The sequence below is a fragment of the Osmerus eperlanus genome, chromosome 15 (assembly GCF_963692335.1).
Source record: "Osmerus eperlanus chromosome 15, fOsmEpe2.1, whole genome shotgun sequence".
Taxonomy (NCBI): domain Eukaryota; kingdom Metazoa; phylum Chordata; class Actinopteri; order Osmeriformes; family Osmeridae; genus Osmerus; species Osmerus eperlanus.
The window spans coordinates 12706234-12726610 of NC_085032.1; the positions used below are offsets into that span (position 1 = coordinate 12706234).

At 47.9% G+C, this 20377-nt stretch overlaps 2 protein-coding genes across 2 annotated transcripts; both read right to left on the reverse strand.

The window, feature by feature from the left end:
- Window positions 1-2355: 2355 nt before the first annotated feature.
- LOC134034948 (inhibin beta A chain-like) lies at window positions 2356-4129 on the reverse strand. Its single transcript, XM_062479675.1, has one exon. It carries the CDS (start codon window positions 3472-3474, stop codon window positions 2875-2877), a length of 600 nt encoding a protein of 199 aa, XP_062335659.1. The 5' UTR covers window positions 3475-4129; the 3' UTR covers window positions 2356-2874.
- An 11673-nt stretch (window positions 4130-15802) lies between these two features.
- eci2 (enoyl-CoA delta isomerase 2) lies at window positions 15803-19716 on the reverse strand. The gene is made up of 10 exons (XM_062479619.1): window positions 19452-19716; window positions 18462-18621; window positions 18187-18285; window positions 17912-18097; window positions 17723-17792; window positions 17520-17622; window positions 17250-17370; window positions 17031-17120; window positions 16788-16931; window positions 15803-16695 (listed from the first exon to the last, which is right to left on the reverse strand). The coding sequence occupies exons 1-10, from the start codon at window positions 19502-19504 to the stop codon at window positions 16540-16542; spliced, it is 1182 nt and encodes a 393-aa protein (XP_062335603.1). The 5' UTR covers window positions 19505-19716; the 3' UTR covers window positions 15803-16539.
- Window positions 19717-20377: the final 661 nt, after the last annotated feature.

Below are 20377 nucleotides of genomic sequence, written 5' to 3' on the forward strand. Positions count from 1 at the left end.
CCCACCACCACCACATCCTCCTGCAGCATCCTTGCTATCACGGAATGTCTGATGGCTTTATCAACTAATGATATGAGCAGCAAAGACTACTGATTCACACTGGGCAAACGGGTTATTAGGCTACTAACGGATTTGGAACTCATTATGTTCACCTCATCTTCATTGTCTCTTGATCACTAATATAGACTAATGCAACGTGTGGCGAACAAAGGAATTACATAAAAAAAATACATGAAAGTGGTTCTACTAGTACGGAAAATACTTTTTTTGCATTTAAAAAAACCTGTTTTCCGCTAAACCGGCCAAATGGTTAAGGATAATTTCGGCCATGAAGCGTTTCGCTGTTGCTCAAGTTTTTGTTTGACATAGTCGGTTGGAGTTTATTACCGCAGACAGTTATGGTGATGAAGAGCAGCGCGAGCCTCCAACGCTGCGCACTTCATCAACGGAATTCAAACTGCGAACATCTCGAGGCAGACAACAACTACGAGTTGCACTCGAACCTCAATTTCATAAAAACGAGCTCAACATTCCTGCGCGATCAGCCCAGTGGACGTGTTATCAACGGCCTTCTGATTATAGAAAGGTTAGGATTTAGGACTCGGCGGAGCGCGGAGCTTCTGACAGCTCAGCTGATTGCGCGCTGTGAGGGTATGCACGCTGGATAGTTGATGTAAAAAGTAACCGTAACCGCGATTTAGTGCACGCTCGTAGGCTACTGCTTAAACTGACTATCGAGTCATACGTGGCAACGCTCAACAGTTCTAAGAAATCAGACACATCCGATAACTGCCCTATCTGACGTTAACATCGCGGTATAGCCTACCAGTGGATTTTATAATTGTCGTTACTCAGAAACAGATACCTCAAACTGCTAACATAATGGGATATTGCGGTGGCACTCTGGCGCATGGTCTGTCATCAATAAATAGCCTACCAGTAAATTCTGAGTTCGCAAAAGTACGCTAGGTGTGGAGAGAGCACTCGTACTTGAATTTGTTTTTCTCTCTTTACTTCTGGCTCCCGAGCCCGTGGTATGACTCACTGCATCTCCGCAACAGATAGCATACCGTCGAAGAATTATTTTAGAAAGTTGTCCCTTTTTATAGGCACATTTACTACCTCATAAAACACACACACACATTCATTAGCACTGCACAGCATCACGTTAAATAAAAAGCACATTTTCAGATTGTGGACCATGAAAAACAGTTGATCTCCTGACTAAAGAACTTGAAAGTGCATCTGTCCTCACCACAAGTCTGTAGCACATGGAACACAGGTGTCCTTCATGTCCCTAACCTTTATTCTGATGCTCTATAGCTCCTAACATCACAACTGCCAGAGGGCTTCCAGTAATGCTTGACAAGCACCTGCACAGCACTGGCAGAGAGTAGGGAGGAGATGGGGAGGAAGGGGGAGGTAAGGAGGACAGAGGGAGACAGAGAGGATAGGGGGAGGCAGGGTGGAGGTAGGGAGAAGAGGGGGATGTAAGGAGGAGAGCAGGGAGAAGAGGGATGAGGCAGTGAGGAGAGAAGGTGGATAGGGGGAGGCAGGTTGGAGGTAGGGAGGAGAGGGATGAGGCAGTGAGGAGAGGAGAGGAGGTGGACAGTTAAGAGAAGAGTATGGGAAGCCGGGGGGTGAAGGGAGGGCAAGCAGGAAGTGTAACTCGGACAGAAGGGGACCCTGTGAAGTGGCTCTTGAACTCACTATAAATGTCATTCATGGAGTGCACATCCACAACATCCCTAATACCATCCCTTTGTGCCTTACTGAGATGCACCCTCACACACACACAATCACACAGATTCACCTTCATATACACCGTTGTACACACAAACCTGTTTCAGTAAAACTGCTCCAGTGCTAAATCCAGTACTGTCAAACATTTCCCTTCTCTGGGGAGAGGGACCTTGTCTCTCTCTCGCTCTCTCTCTCTGTGGTTCTCTCTCCCGTTTCAGTCGGAGAGCCCCCCCCCTAAAACACTGTTACCCCCCCCCCTAAAACACTGTTACCCCCCCCCCTAAAACACTGTTACCCCCCCTAAAACACTGTTACCCCCCCCTAAAACACTGTTAGCGCTCTGATCTCGCACACAATCATCAGCCGCTTGGCAGCACCTTTGAACATTTGAACGCAGCCTTCTTTGAAACCAAGAGAAACGGAGAAAAGATTCCTTTACGTCTCACCTCCCTTTTTTCTCCCTATCTTCTCTCTCTTTACTCCCCCCCATTTCTCTCTCCTCTCTGCTGCGTCTGGAGAAAACACTCTGTTTCTAGGTAACAGCCACTGCAGTTATCTGAACAACTTCACACACACACACACACACACACATATACACAAACACAGATCAACAGAGCGGACACACCTTGGGGGTCTGTAAGCAGATAATGACATAATTGCTAAAACAGCGGGAGGTCCTGAATGACCTGAAGGAGGTGTGTGTGTGTGTTCGTGTGTGTGTGTGTGTGTACATGTGTGTCCAGGGAGGGTGTGGGGGTGCTGGAATGCTAAAAGGAGATTGTGGGACGGGGGGGAAGCAGGGGGGTGCTGTTAACAGGGTGAACATCTGAACTGAATCATACAGGTGGAATTAAGCAGGTGGAATTACCCCTCCCCCCCTTACACACACACACACACACACAAACCCTTCAGAGTATTTTGAGAGCTCACAGTTGTTAAAGAGATTTATGAATCCACTAAACTGCCTGACTGGCTGACCGACCAGAGAATTTTACAGAGCTGGATCTAACAAAACCGCTTTTTTATGACCCATGGTGTGTCCAGCCCCTTCACACACACATTCTGGAATCCATCCAAGACACCTTTCACAGACACAAAACATCACACACAGGGACACCCATACACACAGCATCACAAGCAGATACATACGCACACAGGATCAACTAAAAATACCTCCCAAACACAAATATCTATCCACACACCCACAAACACACGCAGGTGAGACTCACCAGCCTCGGCGAACGTGATGATCTCCGTCTGTTCCGCCGACTCGCTGGTGTCCGAGCGTCCGTGTCCCTCGTCCTCGATCTGCACGCTCCCGTCCTCGCCCACGCGCCCCACGTGCAGCTTGCGTATGGCGTTGAGCAGGGCTGCGCGCGGCACCGGGTGCGTGATGTTGGGTCGAGCTTGCAGGTGCAGCATGTTCAAGATGTGGCGTTTTACCGCTTCCACCACCTCAGGTTGGGCTGCCCCCTCCTCCTCCTCCACCACCTCCTCCTCCCCCCGCTGCTGCGCTCCTCCCTGACCCTGCTGGAGAGTCCTCAGGTGGGCCAGGGCACAGGAGGGGCAGAGCGCCCCCTCTTCCTCCACACCCTGACCCTGGGGCTGGAGCTGGGAGGGGGTCTGGGCCAGAAACGTGCCTGCCGAAGAGGTGCCGGAGGCGGGGAGGGAGGTGGAGCAGCCCTGGAGGAAACCCAGCAGCAACATCCCACACAGCAGCAACGCTGACATCCTGGAGAGCTACAGTTAGTTAGTTAGTCGGCTGGAACCACGAGAGGAGACAGAGAGCAGGGAGAAAAAAATACTGTCTGGAGAAAGAAAAAAAAGAACAGATGCTCCAAACTTTGAAGTCTAGGTTCCTCCGTCTGCCAGGAGTCTTGAAATGCTTCTCCCGGTCGCAGGGTGGAGAGTGTGGATCTGCTCCTCTGGGAGAGAGCTGGAAGGAGACGCAGCCCTGAGGAGACTAGTGCTGAAGTTGGAGGAAAAAGTCCCAAGTGTCCCCTGGAACGTGGAGGAAAAAGGAGAGGAAAAGGAGTGTAATCCTTGCGGAGAAGGTGTTCTCTGTGTTGTCTGAGTTTGTGGAGAGAAGCAGGCTGGTCCTTAGGAAGTTGAGGAGTTGCGTGTGTAAGAGTATGTGTGAGTGAACGATCAGGGCAGCTTTCTGTCTGTGTCAGCACAGGATAACAGAGTTGTTCTCTTGCTCTCTTCCCTTCTTCCTATCTCTTCCTGTCTCTTCCTGTCCTTTTTTTCTTGCTCTCTCTCAGTAGATCTCTGGCAGCTCTCTCTCTGAACACGTTGAATGGGTTTGTTGGAGTGGGCAGGGCTCTCTCTCTCTCCTCTCTCTCTCTTCTCTTCTCTCTCAGTCTGTACTTCTCTCTCTGTGTCTAACGGTAATTATACTGGCCTCCCTCCTCCTCCCTCTCTCCTCGTCAGGATCCCACCCTTTACTTTTCCCCTCTGTCTGACTCACTCCCTCTGTCTAACTTTTACCTAGCTTCTTTATTCATGCACTACCCTGCCTGCCAGCCTGCCTGTCTGTCTGTCTGTGTTTCTGTGTGTCCATATGTCTGTCTGTCTGTCTGTCTGTCTGTATGTATGTATGTATGTCTGTATGTCTGTATGTCTGTATGTCTGTATGTCTGTATGTCTGTATGTCTGTATGACTGTATGTCTGTATGTCGGTATGTCGGTATGTCTGTCTGTCTGCCTGTCTCTATCTGTGTATTTGACTGTCAGTCTCTATGTCTCCATATCTGCCTGCCTGCCTGCCTGCCTGCCTGCCTGCCTGCCTGCCTGCCTGTCTGTCTGTCTGTCTGTCTGGTGTATTTCTGAGTGCCTGAGTGTCTGTCTGCCTCTTTCATTCTATTTAGTCTGGTTTCTCTTGCCCCCCACCCACTTCCTTGCCCCCCCCTCTAGACCCCAGTTATTTTCTCAATCATACTAGTAAACTTCATCTAAACATCACTGATGATTGGGCTGTATTGTTGAGCTTTTAATAGCAGTGACGTTTCTGTCTGCTGGAGTGTAACAAGTGTATACATGCATGGAGGTGAGGAGAAATGTGGGGGACAGTTACTCAACGCATAGTTTTGAGATGGTCATAAGCTCTCTCATGATTGGCTCAGAGTGTAAAGCTTGTTTGAGGTAAAACACCACCATATAAGGCAGCCTTGATTTTATTGACTTTATTGGAATATCTGTCCTTTTTCCAGCCAATCAGCAAGCCAGCAAGTCAGTCAGTTAGTCAGTCAGTCAGTCACATAGCCAGTCAGCCTGCCAACCAGTCAATCTGCCAACCAGCCAGCCAGTCAGTCAGTTGCAATGCCAGCCAGCTAGCATGCCAGCCAGTCAGCCATCCAGCCAACTTGCCAACCAGTCAGCCAGCTTGTCAGTCAGTCAGTCAGTCACATAGCCAGTCAGCCTGCCAACCAGTCAATCTGCCAGCCAGCCAGACAGTCAGTCAGCTTGTCAGTCAGTCAGTGAGTTACAATGCCAGCCAGCTAGCATGCCAGCCAGCCAGCTAGCATGCCAGTCAGCCAGTCAGCCAGTCAGCCAGCCAGTCAGTCAGTCAGTCAGCCAGTCATGTGGGGTTTTCCTCTCTCTAATGACGTGAATATTTTTCCTTGGACGATTCACCAGGAAGTGGCCACAAAATAAACTTTCTATTTTAATGGGTCAGACATCTGGCATTGGCCATGACATCACTTGTGTGACATCATCACAGGGAACTCTGATGGTGTGCATATGAGGTGTGTATGACGGTGTGTGTGAGTCGTTTGTGTGTCTGTCTGTTGGACCAAGACATGTCATGCAAAGTCATGATGGTGCAAACAACTCAACCATGGTAACCTACTGGTTACCAAAGCAACTTGAGGGTCTGACTCACCATCATGTTGTGAATGTTGTTGGTGTTGTTGATGGTTATACCTCATATGTATACTGCAAATAAGGTTCTAATATAGAGTTGATTGTTCTGTGTGTTTCCCCTGTTCGGACGTGTACAGGGCTGTCACTGGAAGGATCATTGCTCCATTCCTCCCTCTGCTGAACATTTGGTGTAACTTCACATCATCAAAATATTTGTTACAGATATATAGTAATAATAAGCTCTCTTTCTCTCCTTTTCTCTCCCTCTCTCTCTTTTTATCTCTCTGTCTCTTTCCTTCTTGCACTCTTCTCTCTCAAAATCCCAATATTTTGATCTTGCTTTCATTCAAATAATCCATAATATATTTATTTTTCTTTTAAAGTTCACTTCCCTGATCTCCCTCTCATTGTGGAGATCAAAGGTGACTTCCTGCTACACTGTTGTTCTCAGCAAGACATCTCTGAGGGAGGGGTTCTCTATGAAAGAGGGAGGGCAACTGTTGCTCCTCAGATTCATGTCCTGCATCCACACACACACACACACACACACACACACACACACACACACACACACACACACTTCTGTGTCTTGAAATAGTGTGTGAGCTGTGTGAATGTGTCTGTCTAATGATGATGTTTACTATTATTATTATGACTAGCCATGTGTCTTGGACTCAGTGGGGTTTAGGTATTTGTGTGTGATGAATGTGAGACTGTGTGTGAGTGTGTGTGTGTGTGTGATGGATTGCTGCTCTTCGTCTGGTCGTCGAGGGAGACATAAGAGAGCATGGGCTGATGGGAGTCCAGCGACACTTGAGCCTCACCATTCCTCCTTGTCACGGTAGGGAGTGTGTGCGTGTGTGTCTCTGTGTGTGTGTGTGTGTCACGGTAGGGAGTGTGTGCGTGTGTGTCTCTGTGTGTGTGTGTGTGTGTCACGGTAGGGAGTGTGTGCGTGTGTATCTCTGTGTGTGTGTGTGTGTGTGTCACGGTAGGGAGTGTTTGCGTGTGTGTGTGTGTGTGTGTCACGGTAGGGAGTGTGTGCGTAAGTGTCTCTGCGTGTGTGTGTGTGTGTGTGCGTCTCTGTGTGTGTGTGTGTGTGTGTGTCACGGTAGGGAGTAAAGAGAAGCCCATTAAAACCAAATCTCCCACACAGGACAGTGACAGGGCGAGAGGGGCTGTAGAGAGGTAAAGGGTGAGAATGTAAGGAGAGGAGGAGGAGAGGATGGGATGGAGGGATGGAGAGGATGACTAAGTCTTTCTCCAGATGTGAGTTTCATGGAGGCGTCATGGTCTCTCACTTCCTCACAATCTGTACGTTCATCTCTCCCTTACTGATCCTATGTTTCCCTTTCTCTATCAGCAACATGTCTACCCTGCATCCCCTCTCCACTGTCATGTCTGCCAGTCTGTCTGTCTGTCTCTCACTCTTTGACAGATAGACAGACTGAGCTGAGGCACTGTGGTTCTCCAAGTCAGTGGGTTCTACTGAGAGTCCAGAGAGCAGGATCTTTCTGGTTCCAGCAGAACATCCTCTGGATTGCCTGCTTTATCATTCGTCTATACAGACCCGGTTCTGTTCCTCCCACACACACACACACACACAAACACACACACACACACACACACACTAGCCGCACACACACACACCAGCTGTAGGCTCAGGCCCAGCCACCCTCGAAGTGTAGAGGTCCCTGTATGTGTCTGTAAAGCTTTCTCCATAAACACAGCACCATAAATTACTCTTTGAGCCAACACACTTTGTTCTGCTCCTCAGTCTCTCAGAGTGTTTACACACACACTGTGTGTGTGTGTGTGTGTGTGTGTGTGTGTGTGTGTGTGTGTGTGTGTGTGTGTATGTGTGTGTGTGTGTGTGTGTGTGTGTGCGTGCGTGTAGACAAGGAAATGTTGTTTTACCAGGCTTCTACTCAGCAGAAGAGAGGAAAACCATGCCTAATGTGTTACTGGCCTACCACGTTGACACACACAAAACCGCATACACACACCTTCACAGCGGTCCAGTTTAGGACTTGGAGAGAGACATGGAGAGAGATAGAGTGGATAGAATCCTGAGAATAATTCTAAACTGGTTAATCTCTCTGACCTTCTAGCTGTGATGACCTCACGCACATGACTATCCAGAAGAGATGCAATGGAAACATCAGAGAAGAAGAAGTCTCTGGAGCAGAAGCAATGCTTCCTGATGGAATAGACCAGACGAAGAGAGAGGAAGAGAAGGAAAGGAGGAGAGAAAAATTAAAAAGATTAAGGACTAAGGTGGAGTTAGAGGAGATAGACAACGGTCAGGATAGTGAGAGAAGGAAGACAGGGATGGAGAGAGGAGAAGGGAAAGAGAGAGACTAAGGGAGCGGGGTGTGTTGGCCGAGGTAGTTTTCTGCTCCACAGCTGTGTGTGTGTGTGTGTGTGTGTGTGTGTGTATATCGAGGGGGATCCCAGACTGAAAAACGGTTTCCAAAAGCATTGGTGTCTATGTGACAAACTGCTTCCACATACACACACAAACCCAGAGATTTCTATGGTCCACATGTTCGCAATAAGCTGCCTTTTGTTTGGATATGCATGTGTGAGTGTGTGTTGTGTCAGGATGTGCGTATGTCTTTTAGCATTATTATTCCTCATGACTAAATCATCTATTGACCACAACACACACATTGGAAAACTACTGGTAACATCCTTGTTTTCCTTGTGTGACAGCATTCATGCAGCGTCTGACTGACCTGAACACACACGTACACACTCTACCCCAAGGACACATGCTGACCCCCCAGAACACACACACACGCACACACAGGCCAGACATGTCCCAGACCCAGCTCTATGACAGGTCTCAGGCTGATTCAGCTACCGGGTGGACGGAAGTTTGAATCAGGACCTCCTCACTCTCATTGCCTGCCAGACCATGACTCAGGCGTGTGACGTGGAGAGCTGACCACACCAAGACCCATTTCACCATCCATGAGGATGGGAGACAAAGGAGAGGAAAGAGAGGGAGCGAATGAAAGGGCCTTTGAGTAAGTGATGGCGAGTGAAAGCGAGAAAGAGCAGAAGAAGTGAGGGGAGGAGCTGGGCCTTCGGTCGTGACCGATCAGGCCTGTCTGATGTCTTTCCTCAGAGGCAGAGGACGAATGTGGGGGGGGGGGGGGGGGGGGGGGTAAAGTAGCAGAGAAAAAGAAGAGGGTGGTTTCCCTTGCCTTCTCATTTAGCTGGAAGGGAGTCGTGAGGACACCCCCGCCCCTTCTCTCTCTCTCTCTCTCTCTCTCTCTCTCTCTCTCTCTCTCTCTCTCTCTCTCTCTCTCTCTCTCTCTCTCTCTCGCTCTCTCTCTCTGTCTCTCTCTCTCTCTCTCCCCCCTCCCCCCCCAAACCTCTCCACTTCACTTAGGGTTAGATACACACACATACTCCAGGCAGTGTGGAGTCATTCTAGCATGTAGCAGGTAGAGTAGAGCCAGACTGTCGGATCACATTATCCATCCTGGCATGATGCCTCAATCTACCTCCCCCTCTCTCTCGCCTTCCCTCCATCTCTCCTTGTCTCTCTCTCTCCCTCCCTTTCTCTCACAGTCATTCTCTCTTTTGGTCTTTCAGATTTCTCACGTCTCTTTCGGTTTAATTTTCAATTTGTCGTCTCCTTTCTTTTCTTTCCACTTCGGGAGGGGCTGGGAGACAAACAACAAAACACATAAAAAGTTCAAAGGAGTTTGTGGTGGTGTAGCTGCATATGAGTCATGCAGGGAGGCTGTTCCCCAGGTACAGCCCTGGTTCAGCCTCACCTCCTTCATGTGGCTGTGCAGCAGAATGCTGCACGATCCATCTCTACCTTCAAACACTGATGTCACAGAGATCATCTCACATGATTGACTCAGAGACGCCAATGATGTCGCCCCTGCCCCCTTTCAAAACCCCTGACACGAAGCTCACCTGTCAACCTAAAGAAGCAGGTTTTTTGTCGGGGGGGGGGGGTTGAGGGGTAAGCCCTGTGGTTGATCTCTGTCAGTCCTTCGCTCTACGTCTGCTGACGCACAGACGTGGGCCTCAACCCAATGAGGGGCTTAGCTGTGCAATCCTTCCTGCCAACTCGTTACTCTCTCATTTCATTCCTCTTCCTTAGTCTCTCTTTCGGTGCCGACTAACATGAGCCTGGCATCCCATAACAAGAGTCGTGTCACCATGGTGAGCGACGTCTCAAAACCCAAGAGAGTTCATTGGTTTGTGGTTCAAGGGTAGGGGAAAGGGACTGTGTGCAGACAACCACTCAGGAGGCTGGACGGCTCTAATGACACATCTGGCAGCAAAGACACCTGCATGTCCCTCCTCCTCTCTACCTTCCTCTGGGCTTGGTCGTCCGAGGAAAACTCATGTCTAAGGTGCTCTACAGAATGTTACGGTTCTAGAAAGAGACCCGAGGTGTAAGGTGAGGGAACAATGGCTACTGTGTCGGATGTAACCTTTCTCTCCACTACCCAGCCATGCAGTACAGGACACCAGGTCGCATGGATGCCAGGACAAGCACTCACACACACCCAGACGCAATCATTCTCACATCTGCTTCTCGTGTGTGTGTGTTTGAGTGTGTGTTTGTGTCAGCGCCCATTCAACCACAACACAGAATGTTCTCTAATCCCTACTTTGATGAGTTCTACACATCAAACAGTAAGACTTGATGAAGAACGCCCTTCTAACAGCTCACCACACACACACACACACACCATTAAAGATGGCTTAGTCAGAAATCAGTGCTGACGGTTGAACTGCTGTGGAGGATGAAAGGATGACGTCACAAAGCAGGTGTCGTCCTGGTTTAATGATGCCCATTTAAGGAGTGGTCAGCATGTTAGTTAGGAAGGTGGGCCTCACCACCTGTGGAGCATCGCAATGCTGATCACTCAGCAATACCACTTCAGTTCCAGAGTCAGAGTCTGACCTCACAGACTCCTGTCCTGGCCTGCCCTCTGGCTGTGTGTGTGTATGCGTTGTGTGTTTGCATTTGTGTGTGTGTGGGGGTTTGAATGCAAACCGTTGCCACCGTAAACACCCAACGGCCTACAGCAGGAGATGAATCAGCAGAAACACTGACTACGTTGGGTGGGCTTGTTTTATGAACCAGATAAAGGCGTTGGGCTGGCAACTCTAACACAAATACTCTAGTTCCAATAAACATTTGCTGAATGAGACATTAAAAGCCCATAAACACACACACAAACATGTACACCCACACATGCACGCACAAACAGAAACAAACACACAGAAGCACATACACACACAACCCTACACACACACAAATGGTTTAATTGATTCTATTAAGCCTGTTAGTTACTGTAGGAGCGGTTGCTCAGGTCATTAGACAAGCTCACTGTGTACCTTCAAGGCCGACCAAAAATAGCAATAACAACTGCAAATAACTAGTTCATAGAGGGTTGAAGGTGGAGAAGCCAGATCTGGGTGTGGGACTGTGCTGTGAGACCTACAGTAGGACGATGGTTCTGGCTGTTTGTTTTCTGGGCAGCCTGTTTCCTGCTATGATGATAGAAAATTAATCACACACACGCACACAAGCACACACAAATGGAAATATCCCAATAGTCAGCGTGTGTGAGAATAATGTGCAATACTTCCTGGAGTTGAATGTGCGTCTGTGTGGGGGGATGAAGGGATGGTGGGACGGAGGGAAGGTTAGAGGACTGTGGGGGCTCGGGGGGTTTGGAGAAAGACGACATGTTCAGCTCAAGCCCAGCTTTCTTAAACATTCCACGCACCAAACCAGCTGACAGTGGACCAATGTTGGACTCTGAACAAGGAGGTCAGAACAGTCTACAAAATTAAAAACCAGAAAATCTGTTGAAACTTATAATCACGTCTGACTGAGAGAGAGAGACAGAGAGAGAGGGGGGGGAGAAAGGGAGAGAGTGATGGAGGAAGACAGAGAGGGAAGAGAATGTTCTTGTCAACGCTACACGCTTACAGTAATTGAGGTTCACCAGTTCATTGCAGTGAGATGAATCGTCAGGTTTCTTTTACGACAGAACCCGCCAGGCTGTGCATGTGCTGTGCATCACAGTCTGTCTGAGGTCACAGTCCTTAAACAACCCTGCTAGTTCCTCACCTCTCTGTAACTTTCCAGTGTATCTCTACTTTTGTCACAGTGTATGGGAGGTGTATGTGTACAGATTATATGTACTGTTTGTGTGTATGATAAGTGTACATGCTGTATGTATGCCAGGTCAACATGCTGCATGTGCGTATGAGAGGTGAACATGTAGGTACTTTTCCTCCTCATCCAAGCTCCACCCCTGGGCCCAGGTTCAGGGGTCAGACAGCGAGTCTCTCCAGGCCAGCATCACTGGCACACAGCATCACAGCTCTGGGCAGGATCATCCAGGGACTCTGCTTTCTTTCCTCCTTTCCTTCTCCTCTCCCCCTCAGTACTTCACCTGTCTCTTGTACCCCAATACTGATCACCATTCTTCTTTCCTTTTTTCTCTCCTCTTGAATGAATGAAACCTTAATTGCCCGGAGTCAGGTGGCTGAGCGGTGAAGGAATCGGGCTAGTAATCAGAAGGTTGCTGGTTCGATCCCCGGCTCTGCCAAATGATGTTGTGTCCTTGGGCAAGGCACTTCACCCTACTTGCCTCGGGGGGAATGTCCCTGTACTTACTGTAAGTCGCTCTGGATAAGAGCGTCTGCTAAATGACTAAATGTTAATGTAATGTAAATGTATTGCCCTGAGGGGAATTTGTTTTGCACCAACAGCTTGAAAACAGATACATTCAACACTGCAGACAGGACAGTACAGTGGACATAACATAATTATTATAAAGCACAGCGAGACAATAAATGCAAGAATAAAATAATACAAAATACAACTGAAGGCATCACAGAAATAACTTAAGAAATAACTCAAGAATGTCAGCAGGTCCAGTACACTGTATAGTGCATAGTGCCAAGAAGGATAAAAAAGGATAAAAGGATAAAAAAAAAGGGATAAAAACACTATCTGATTTGATTGAGCAGCTGAATACCTCTTGGAACAAAAGATGTGATGCCTCTCTTGGCATCCCGTGGCATCATGTACCTGCGTCCTGAAGGTAAGAGTTCATACTCAGACCACAGAGGGTGATGTGAATCGGAAGCAATCTTCTGGCCCAGATTCGCTTGCTCCCCCCTGCCTATTGCTGAGGCGTGTATTCTCCACCCACATCTCTCTTCCTTCCTTTCTCCTTCTGCTCCCCTTTTCTTGCTTTTCCAGGTCTAAGTTCTAAGTCCTCAGGGTTCTCATCAATCATCTATGTCCTCTGCTGACCACAATGTGTCTGCATCTGTGTGTGTGTGTGTGTGTGTGTTTGCGCAGTAACAGCTTCCCTCATCAGCTGTCAGCTCATAAATGTCACATCACATGTGGGATCTGTCAAACACACACAACCTTTATCCCTCCCCTCTCTCTCTCTTTCTACCATGCCCAAACATTCAGAGACACCTTGTTAAGCATACACTCAGAAGCAAGAGAGAGACAGATTGACAGGAAAACAAATTTACACAAGGCCTTTGCACAAAACACATGGTCAGTGGGATAGAGAGAGAGAAAGAGAGAGACAAAGAGAGAGGGAGAGAGCGAGAGAGAGAAGGAAGGAGAGACGTGTCTACCAGGAGTCCTGGGACCCATCTAGTGCCATCCTTCCTCTCATCTCCCCTCCTCTCTCCTCTCCTCTCCATCTTAGTTTGTGCTGTAGATTCTCAGTCGCAGTCTTAGGAGACACAGGTTATTTATGACTCCTCTGTCCCCTGGGGGGGACAGAGGATATGGACTGTATCTTTAACTGGACACCCAGGAGCATCCCTCTCCTGACTATAGCAGGGTGACATATGGGTGTTTTCACCCTTCGGAGATAGCAGCATGTTTAACATACGGCCGGACACAACAACAGGGAGTCCTTATACAAGAAAATACTTTTGACATCACACTTTATGGAAGTGTATGGAAAGCTCCACATGTGTGCGCGCTCACACATGCATGGTGACTGAACAACTGAGCAGAGGGAAAGCTGAACCAGACCATGCAGTCTGGTTCTATCAGGCCAGCTCAGAGAAATACGACTCAACATTTGACACACATAAACTGACAAATAAAGTTGTGTGAAAGTAATGGCTGGCTGTCTGTCTTCCTGCCATCTGTCAACGTGTACTCTCGGTAGAACACAGCACTGCACAAACACCTGGGAGGGCTCTCCCTCCCTCTCCTCTTTCGTCCATCCCTCTCTGTCCCCCCGCCCTGATTCTCACACAGTCATTTCCTCTTTTCTTCCCTTTCTCTCCGGGGTGCTTTCCTGTCTCTCTCTCTCTCTCTCCTTCTCCTACCTTTCTCTCTGTCACTTCTTATAACTTTGCTTTCAGTCCTTTCCATTGATGGGCGTAAGAAAGAGAGAAGGAAAGAAAAAAAAGAAGAAAGAAGACCCACTGGGATGTCTGATGCAGTCCCTTCCTCTCTCCCTCTTCTCCTCTTCCTCTCTCCCTCTTCTCCTCCTCCTCCTATCCCAGTCCCTTCCTCTCTCCCTGTTCACCTCCTCCTCCTCTCTCCTTCTTCTCCTCCTCCTCCTATCCCAGTCCCTTTCTCTGTCCCTCTTCTCCTCCTCCTCCTATCCCAGTCTCTTCCTCTCTCCCTCTTCACCTCCTCCTCCTCTCTCCCTCTTCACCTCCTCCTCCTCTCTCCCTCTTCTCCTCCTCCTCCTATCCCAGTCCCTTCCTCTCTCCCTCTTCACCTCCTCCTCCTATACCAGGGGTACTACCTAGTGTCACCAACCTGACTGACTAAAGGACTGGCTGGGGGGGCTAGCCGACTGACTGATACGCTGACTGACTCTCTGGCTGGCTGACTCACTGGTTGGCCGACATGCTGGCTGACTGATTGGCTGGTAATTTGGCCTGTAGAGCACCACAATCTGAGATGGTTTCTAGTATTTAATTGTTTCATGAGATCACCATTACACAGGTTCCATCCCAGCATGTGAGTGTCCTGTCCTATCAGCTTCTCTGGTGGGTGGGCCTATCTAATGTATTAGGGAATGTGTGTGTGTGTGTGTCTGACAAAGTGAGTGTGTTTGCACGAGTGCGCAAGTCTGTGCATTACTTCAATTATTCCACATTACACTGTTTCCAGCCGAGGTTTCTCTTGTATCTCTCCTAGATAGGGTAGCTCAGGTGTCAAATAGTTTGAATAAACAAATCAGCACCTACTTCCTGGTTTGTGAGTGATGTATTCCTCTGTCCATTCCACCAGACCTGGGCAAATACTGCCACATACACAGGGTGTACTTGAATTAGGAATCAATTTGAATGCTCAGCCAAACCTAACCTTTATGTCTGCCTGTTTTATCAGTATGAATGTTTTCCTTGGTTGAACGAGGGGGGTTGTTAGGTGGGGGTGTTATGATGTATTATGATGTAACTGCTCGTTATCTACAGGGTAGGGGTGAAGGGGTGCGAGGCAGATTCTGGTTTAGCTGTGTCTGTTATCGGTCAGGTAAAGGTGAGACCAGCCAGGTTGGTGTGACAAAAAACGAAGCATTTGCATGTGTCTTCGTCAGCTGTGGGAGGGGGGGGGTGGGGGGGAGGACAGGACAGACAGACTGATGCCCCTAGATTAGATACACAGTCAGCTCCTGGCTGGTTGGTCTGAGATGTAACATGGTGACATACAAGCAGAAGTCATTGAGTTGGTGGTCCATGTTAAGACAGGCTTCCTCTGGTCAAGAAAGAGCACGTCACTTCTAGTTGTTTCTTTGATGATGGCTGAGTAAAGACCACCTGGGGTCTCACAGGTGCATGGTGATTAGGTCATTTCCTGCCTGGGTGTCTGCTGGTGATGATGCATTTCTCCGTGTGTGTGTGTGTGGATCTCAGGTGTCTCCCAGTGATAATACATTCTCCATAATGAGCCTCACAGACAGCAGCATAGAGCAGTCTCTTCTCCAAGGACAGACACACACACACTCTTCAGTCTTCGCTGCCAACAAAACTCACAGCTCCAACACAACTGTTGATCTAATAACCAGTGTGTTCTGATTTATGGGTGCTGTGCTCCCTCTGTTGGATGCTTGGTGAAACAACAACTTAACAGATTTCCAGCCCCACCATTGTAAACCCCAAAATATCCTGACACCACCAGAAATACTTGAGACACCAATGAGCCTTCAAAATATGATTTAATTTACTGCATCGGCACTGATTAGAAGGGAGAACATAGCATGATTACGTCTCAGTCAAGAGAAGGCACTGTTCATCTGTAATTTACTGAACACACCTCTGCTCAACTCCCCTTCAGGCACTGTGCACATGTGCACGTCACACACACATTTCACAGAGCCTATGAAAACATCAACAAACAGTTAAAACTGATAACAAAATCCCCCGTTTCTTTCCAGTTCTACAGCAGGTACAGATAATGTGTGCGGCTGGAAAGTATTCATACTACATTCATTCACAAGATATCTAAGAAATGTAGTAGAAAAAAAGGCATTAGTTTGACCAGTCACTTGATTGGAACCTGCGATATGTTAGGCGATATGTTAGTGGTCATTTACCGTAGGCGGGAGGGAGCAGGAAGTAGGAAGTAGGGATTAGGGGGTAGGAGTAAGGGAGTCGCAGGTGGGTGAATTCATATGGGACGGATAGATAAACTGTTTATTCATGGATGCATCTCAACAGTCTATCCACGTTCCCTTGTGTCCTCAGTTTCCATCTCCTTCACTGCATGGCCAGAAAGAAATAACTATGTAAAAAGGCTTTTTAGAGGAAGGAATCAAGGAAAGAGGACCAGCGACATCGAGGACAGACTGTTGACATTCACTCCAGGTCTGAATTAGACAGCTGATGTGCTGTTTGCAGGCTGGTTGTTCGTTAGGCTGGCTGTGTGGCCGGTTCTCAGAGCTTGGCCTTGGTCTGGAAGAAGCTCATGATGGCCTGCATGCACTCGTCAGACAGCCACCGCTCCACCAGACGCTCCACTTCCTGGTTGTTGACGTCGTAGAGTCTCTCCTTCTCCGTCTGACGAATCAGCTGCTTGGACAGGGCCAGAGACTGGAGGGGCGGAACAGGGGACAGGAAATAAATATGCGTGTGTTCATGTGTGTTTGTGTGTGTTCGTGTGTGTTTGTGGGCTTGTGTCGTACGTTTCTGGGCAGCTTGGCGTAGGCCTTGATCCTGGTCCAGACCTCGTTGTTGAAGCTGCTGTCAGGGAACACCTCAGTGACCAGGCCCTGGACACAAGCATGGTGGGCTGACAGCTTCTTATTGAATAGCAGCATTTCACTGGCCTGGACACACAGTTTTGAGAGAAAAACATCAAATATTTGCACGTGAATGTAAAACAACATTCCTCATGAAATGATTGGTGTACTGAACTGAAGTGTTACCTTGGCAACTCCCATCATCTTGGGGAAGGTGTAGGAGGAGCAGCCCTCTGGACTCTGTCCCAGCTGGCTAAACGGGGTGTGGAAGGTGGCCTGGGATAGGGAGGGGTGGGGGTCAGAGATAAAGAGTCATGGTCATTGGCTGTGATTCTAAGGTCTGTTCTTAGCCAGTGGGACGGTTTCTTCCTGTCAGAGTGTGGGAGGGAAAGGGAAGAGTCTCACCCTCTCCGTGGCGTAGACGATATCGAACAGCCCCAGTAACGTGACTGACACGCCTACCGCCGGTCCGTTGATCACAGCTATCAGGGGCTTGGGGAAGTCAATGTAGGCCTTCACGTATGACCTGGGACACACATGCCATTTTAAGCTCTGTCTGAATTAGTCTGAAACGGGTTCATCCACACTTAAATACATCAATTGTCCATGAATCAGTTGATGAAGTCAAATCCATGGCTCCAGCCCTGCTGGCCTCCCTCCTCCTCCCTACCTCACCTGAGCAGTTCTCCAGCATCTTTAGCCATCTGCTCCATGCCTCCATCTGGGATTTTGGTGAAGTTGGACAGGTCGTTACCACTGCAGAAGTAGTCTCCACTTCCTGGACCACAGAGGAGGGGCAAGGGTTAACCAGGAGCCATGACGAGTGCGTTTGTGTGTGGGAAGGAGGGAGGGATGTAGTTGAGGTTTTAGAGCTTTACCTGTGATGACTGTGAGGACAGAATCATCTTTGCCTGCCTGTTCCAGGGCCTTGATCTGCTCATTGTACATCTGAAAAGAGCAACAGAGGGCAGTATAGCTGGTTGCACACATACAGACACACACACACATACAGACACACACACACACACACACTCGTACACATATACAGCCTTGTGCCATGCCGTTACCTCTACGGTGATGGCGTTCTTCTTCTCTGGTCTGTTGAGTTGGATGGTGGTAACGCCATCCTGGGTGGAGACAAGCAGCGTGTTGTAGGTCACCGAGCTCCCAGCAGGCTGTGCGGCAACCTCGGCAGGGGCCTCGGCTGCCACCAGCGAGCCAATCAGATCCACGTACTGCTTCCTGGCTTCTTCCTGATTGGAGCAGAGGAGGATGTCCATAACACAATGCTGGTTTGGCTAATCAAAGCATGGGAGTGTGTGTGCGTGTGGACTGTAGTTACCGCTGAAATTGATCCTAAAGACTTCCAGGCATCCCATTTGACCTTGTTAACAAAGTCTAACATTCCTGGTTTAGGGGTGTTACAGGGTCCCTGGGTTGCCTGGGCAGAACGGACGAGGACGAGGGAGTGAGAAATACATGGGGGGGAAAAGAGAGAGGGCATGTTTATAACCAGTTGGTTGTGGAAAGTGAATCAACATTCTGAATAATAACTGACGACATAGATCAATTGGTGAGAAAACAATCGCAACCCCGTTGAGAAACCAGTCACAGTACCTGTTTGAAGAGAGCGTAGATCTGCAGTTTGACCTGGTTCCCTGGGTCCTCTTTCAGGGTGCCCAGCTGGGTCTTGGCCAGGTTGAACTGTTCTACTGTGGCTGACATGGCTGATGTGGTGTGGAGCTTCAGCCTGGGTAGCTGAGAGATCTGGACAGTCCTGCAGAAACAGGTAGACAGGTACTATAGACACTGGTACTTCAGTACTATGGAAGACTAACATTAGTTAGGTTGGGTCATAACAGCAAACTACAAAGCCTGTGTAATCTTAGTGAATACGTACAACAAAACTATAGTTTAATGAAATATGGTATTTAAATTGGACTGGACTGGTAGAATATCAGACAGTTAATCTGACCAAACAGTGTCTGGATTCATTTGTACAAAAGGTTACTGCTGATATCATGATTGTCACATCTATGCCAATGCCTTTTGCATAAACTTTTCTCTGGTTAGCTACTAGGTATTTATGTATAAACGAATGCCTTTCTCACTCAGTCAGAATGAATGTAGACCAAAGGTCACCGTCGATGTTATTAGTACTGTAGCGTTAGCTAGAGCTAGCTTGCTACGTTACTGTAGCGGTCTAATTCATAAAGTTTATGTTGTTGCTTTGTGTAACATTAAAGGAAACTGTTGTCTGTATGTTTTTGGCTAGAAATTGAAAACTATTTGTGTAAAAGACAGTGCTTTATAATTAGCAAGCTCACAACTGATAGCTATCACCTTCATAGCTATCACCTTCATTTACTCACAATTGCGAACGACCTGTCAGACCTGTCAATTGCGAACTGCAGCATGCTAGCTCAAATTAGCCTAGACTAGCAACTTTGGCCATTAGCAGACTCTCGACAGCAAACGCCAAGCACATTATTATGACAATGTTGACAACAAGCGAGCTAAAACTAGCTAATCTAAAATGATTGGTGAGCATTAGCCTTCATGTTGCTAGTCTGTGATAGCTAGTGCTAGCAATGTTGTCAAACTTACCTGGCAAACCTGACAAAACGCCACGGTGCAAGTAAGTTAAAAGCTCCTGCCATGACAGGGAGGTACAAAGTTCAGCAGCTAGATACTTGGTTATTCAAACGGATTACTCCAACCCAGAGGTTCTGATCCAACCACCACATATGAAGAAAATTCGCTATTTACAATCAAGTCCCGCCCCCGTCCTCTGTTATCCTTCGCCATTTGCTAAGGACATTATGAAGTCCCACCCATTACTAAAGGGATAGTGCTCCCAAAACACATAAAGTAACTTTGTCAAATTTAGGCCTTTTTTTGAGAAGTCTTAAAAATGAGTTTGTCAACGGAATGCATTCGTAATTGCAATATATTTTTAGTACGCTAGTAAAATCGTTATGCGGACGATGTTGCTCCAGCGCTGTATGAGGACGGGTTGGTTCTTGAAGCGGACTTCAGTTGGGGTAATGCAACCTTCTTGGTTGAGAGGGTCAGATGGTTATGTCAAGCTGGGCTGCGTTCCAGCCTGGTTTTCGCATTATATAATCTTCAGATCCTAGCAAACATCTGGACACCGCGCTGGAATCTGATCTTTGTCTTAAAAAGATTAGCAGGGAGAGTCGTCCAAGCTCAGCGCACACCAGCGCAAGCACAAACAAATTCTGGTCAGTAGGCTATAGATGACACATCATTAATTTACTGACTACACAATTTCATAAACAAAGCCTCCAGTAGAAAACATATTATTTGTTTCGGACTTTGTTCTTTTAGAATCATTCATTCACGTTGAACCGTTCATTCACATTTAAGTCTATGGACTTAAGTAGGCCTGTAATTACATGGATTTAATCATCTTAAAATACAATATTAAGCCAGAGTAAAGACAATATTAAGCCAGGGTAAAGACAATATTAAGCCAGGGTAAAGACTGCAACAGCTGTCACGGGACGCTA

Excerpts from the sequence above, each read along its gene's own strand:
- LOC134034948 (XM_062479675.1), bottom strand. The coding sequence starts at position 3,474 with ATGTCAGCGTTGCTGCTGTGTGGGATGTTGCTGCTGGGTTTCCTCCAG.
- eci2 (XM_062479619.1), bottom strand. The coding sequence starts at position 19,504 with ATGGCAGGAGCTTTTAACTTACTTGCACCGTGGCGTTTTGTCAGGTTT. Across the intron at positions 18,286-18,461 it reads TCTACGCTCTCTTCAAACAG|GCAACCCAGGGACCCTGTAA; the intron begins GTACTGTGACTG and ends CGTTCTGCCCAG. Across the intron at positions 17,121-17,249 it reads TCGTCTACGCCACGGAGAGG|GCCACCTTCCACACCCCGTT; the intron begins GTGAGACTCTTC and ends TCCCTATCCCAG.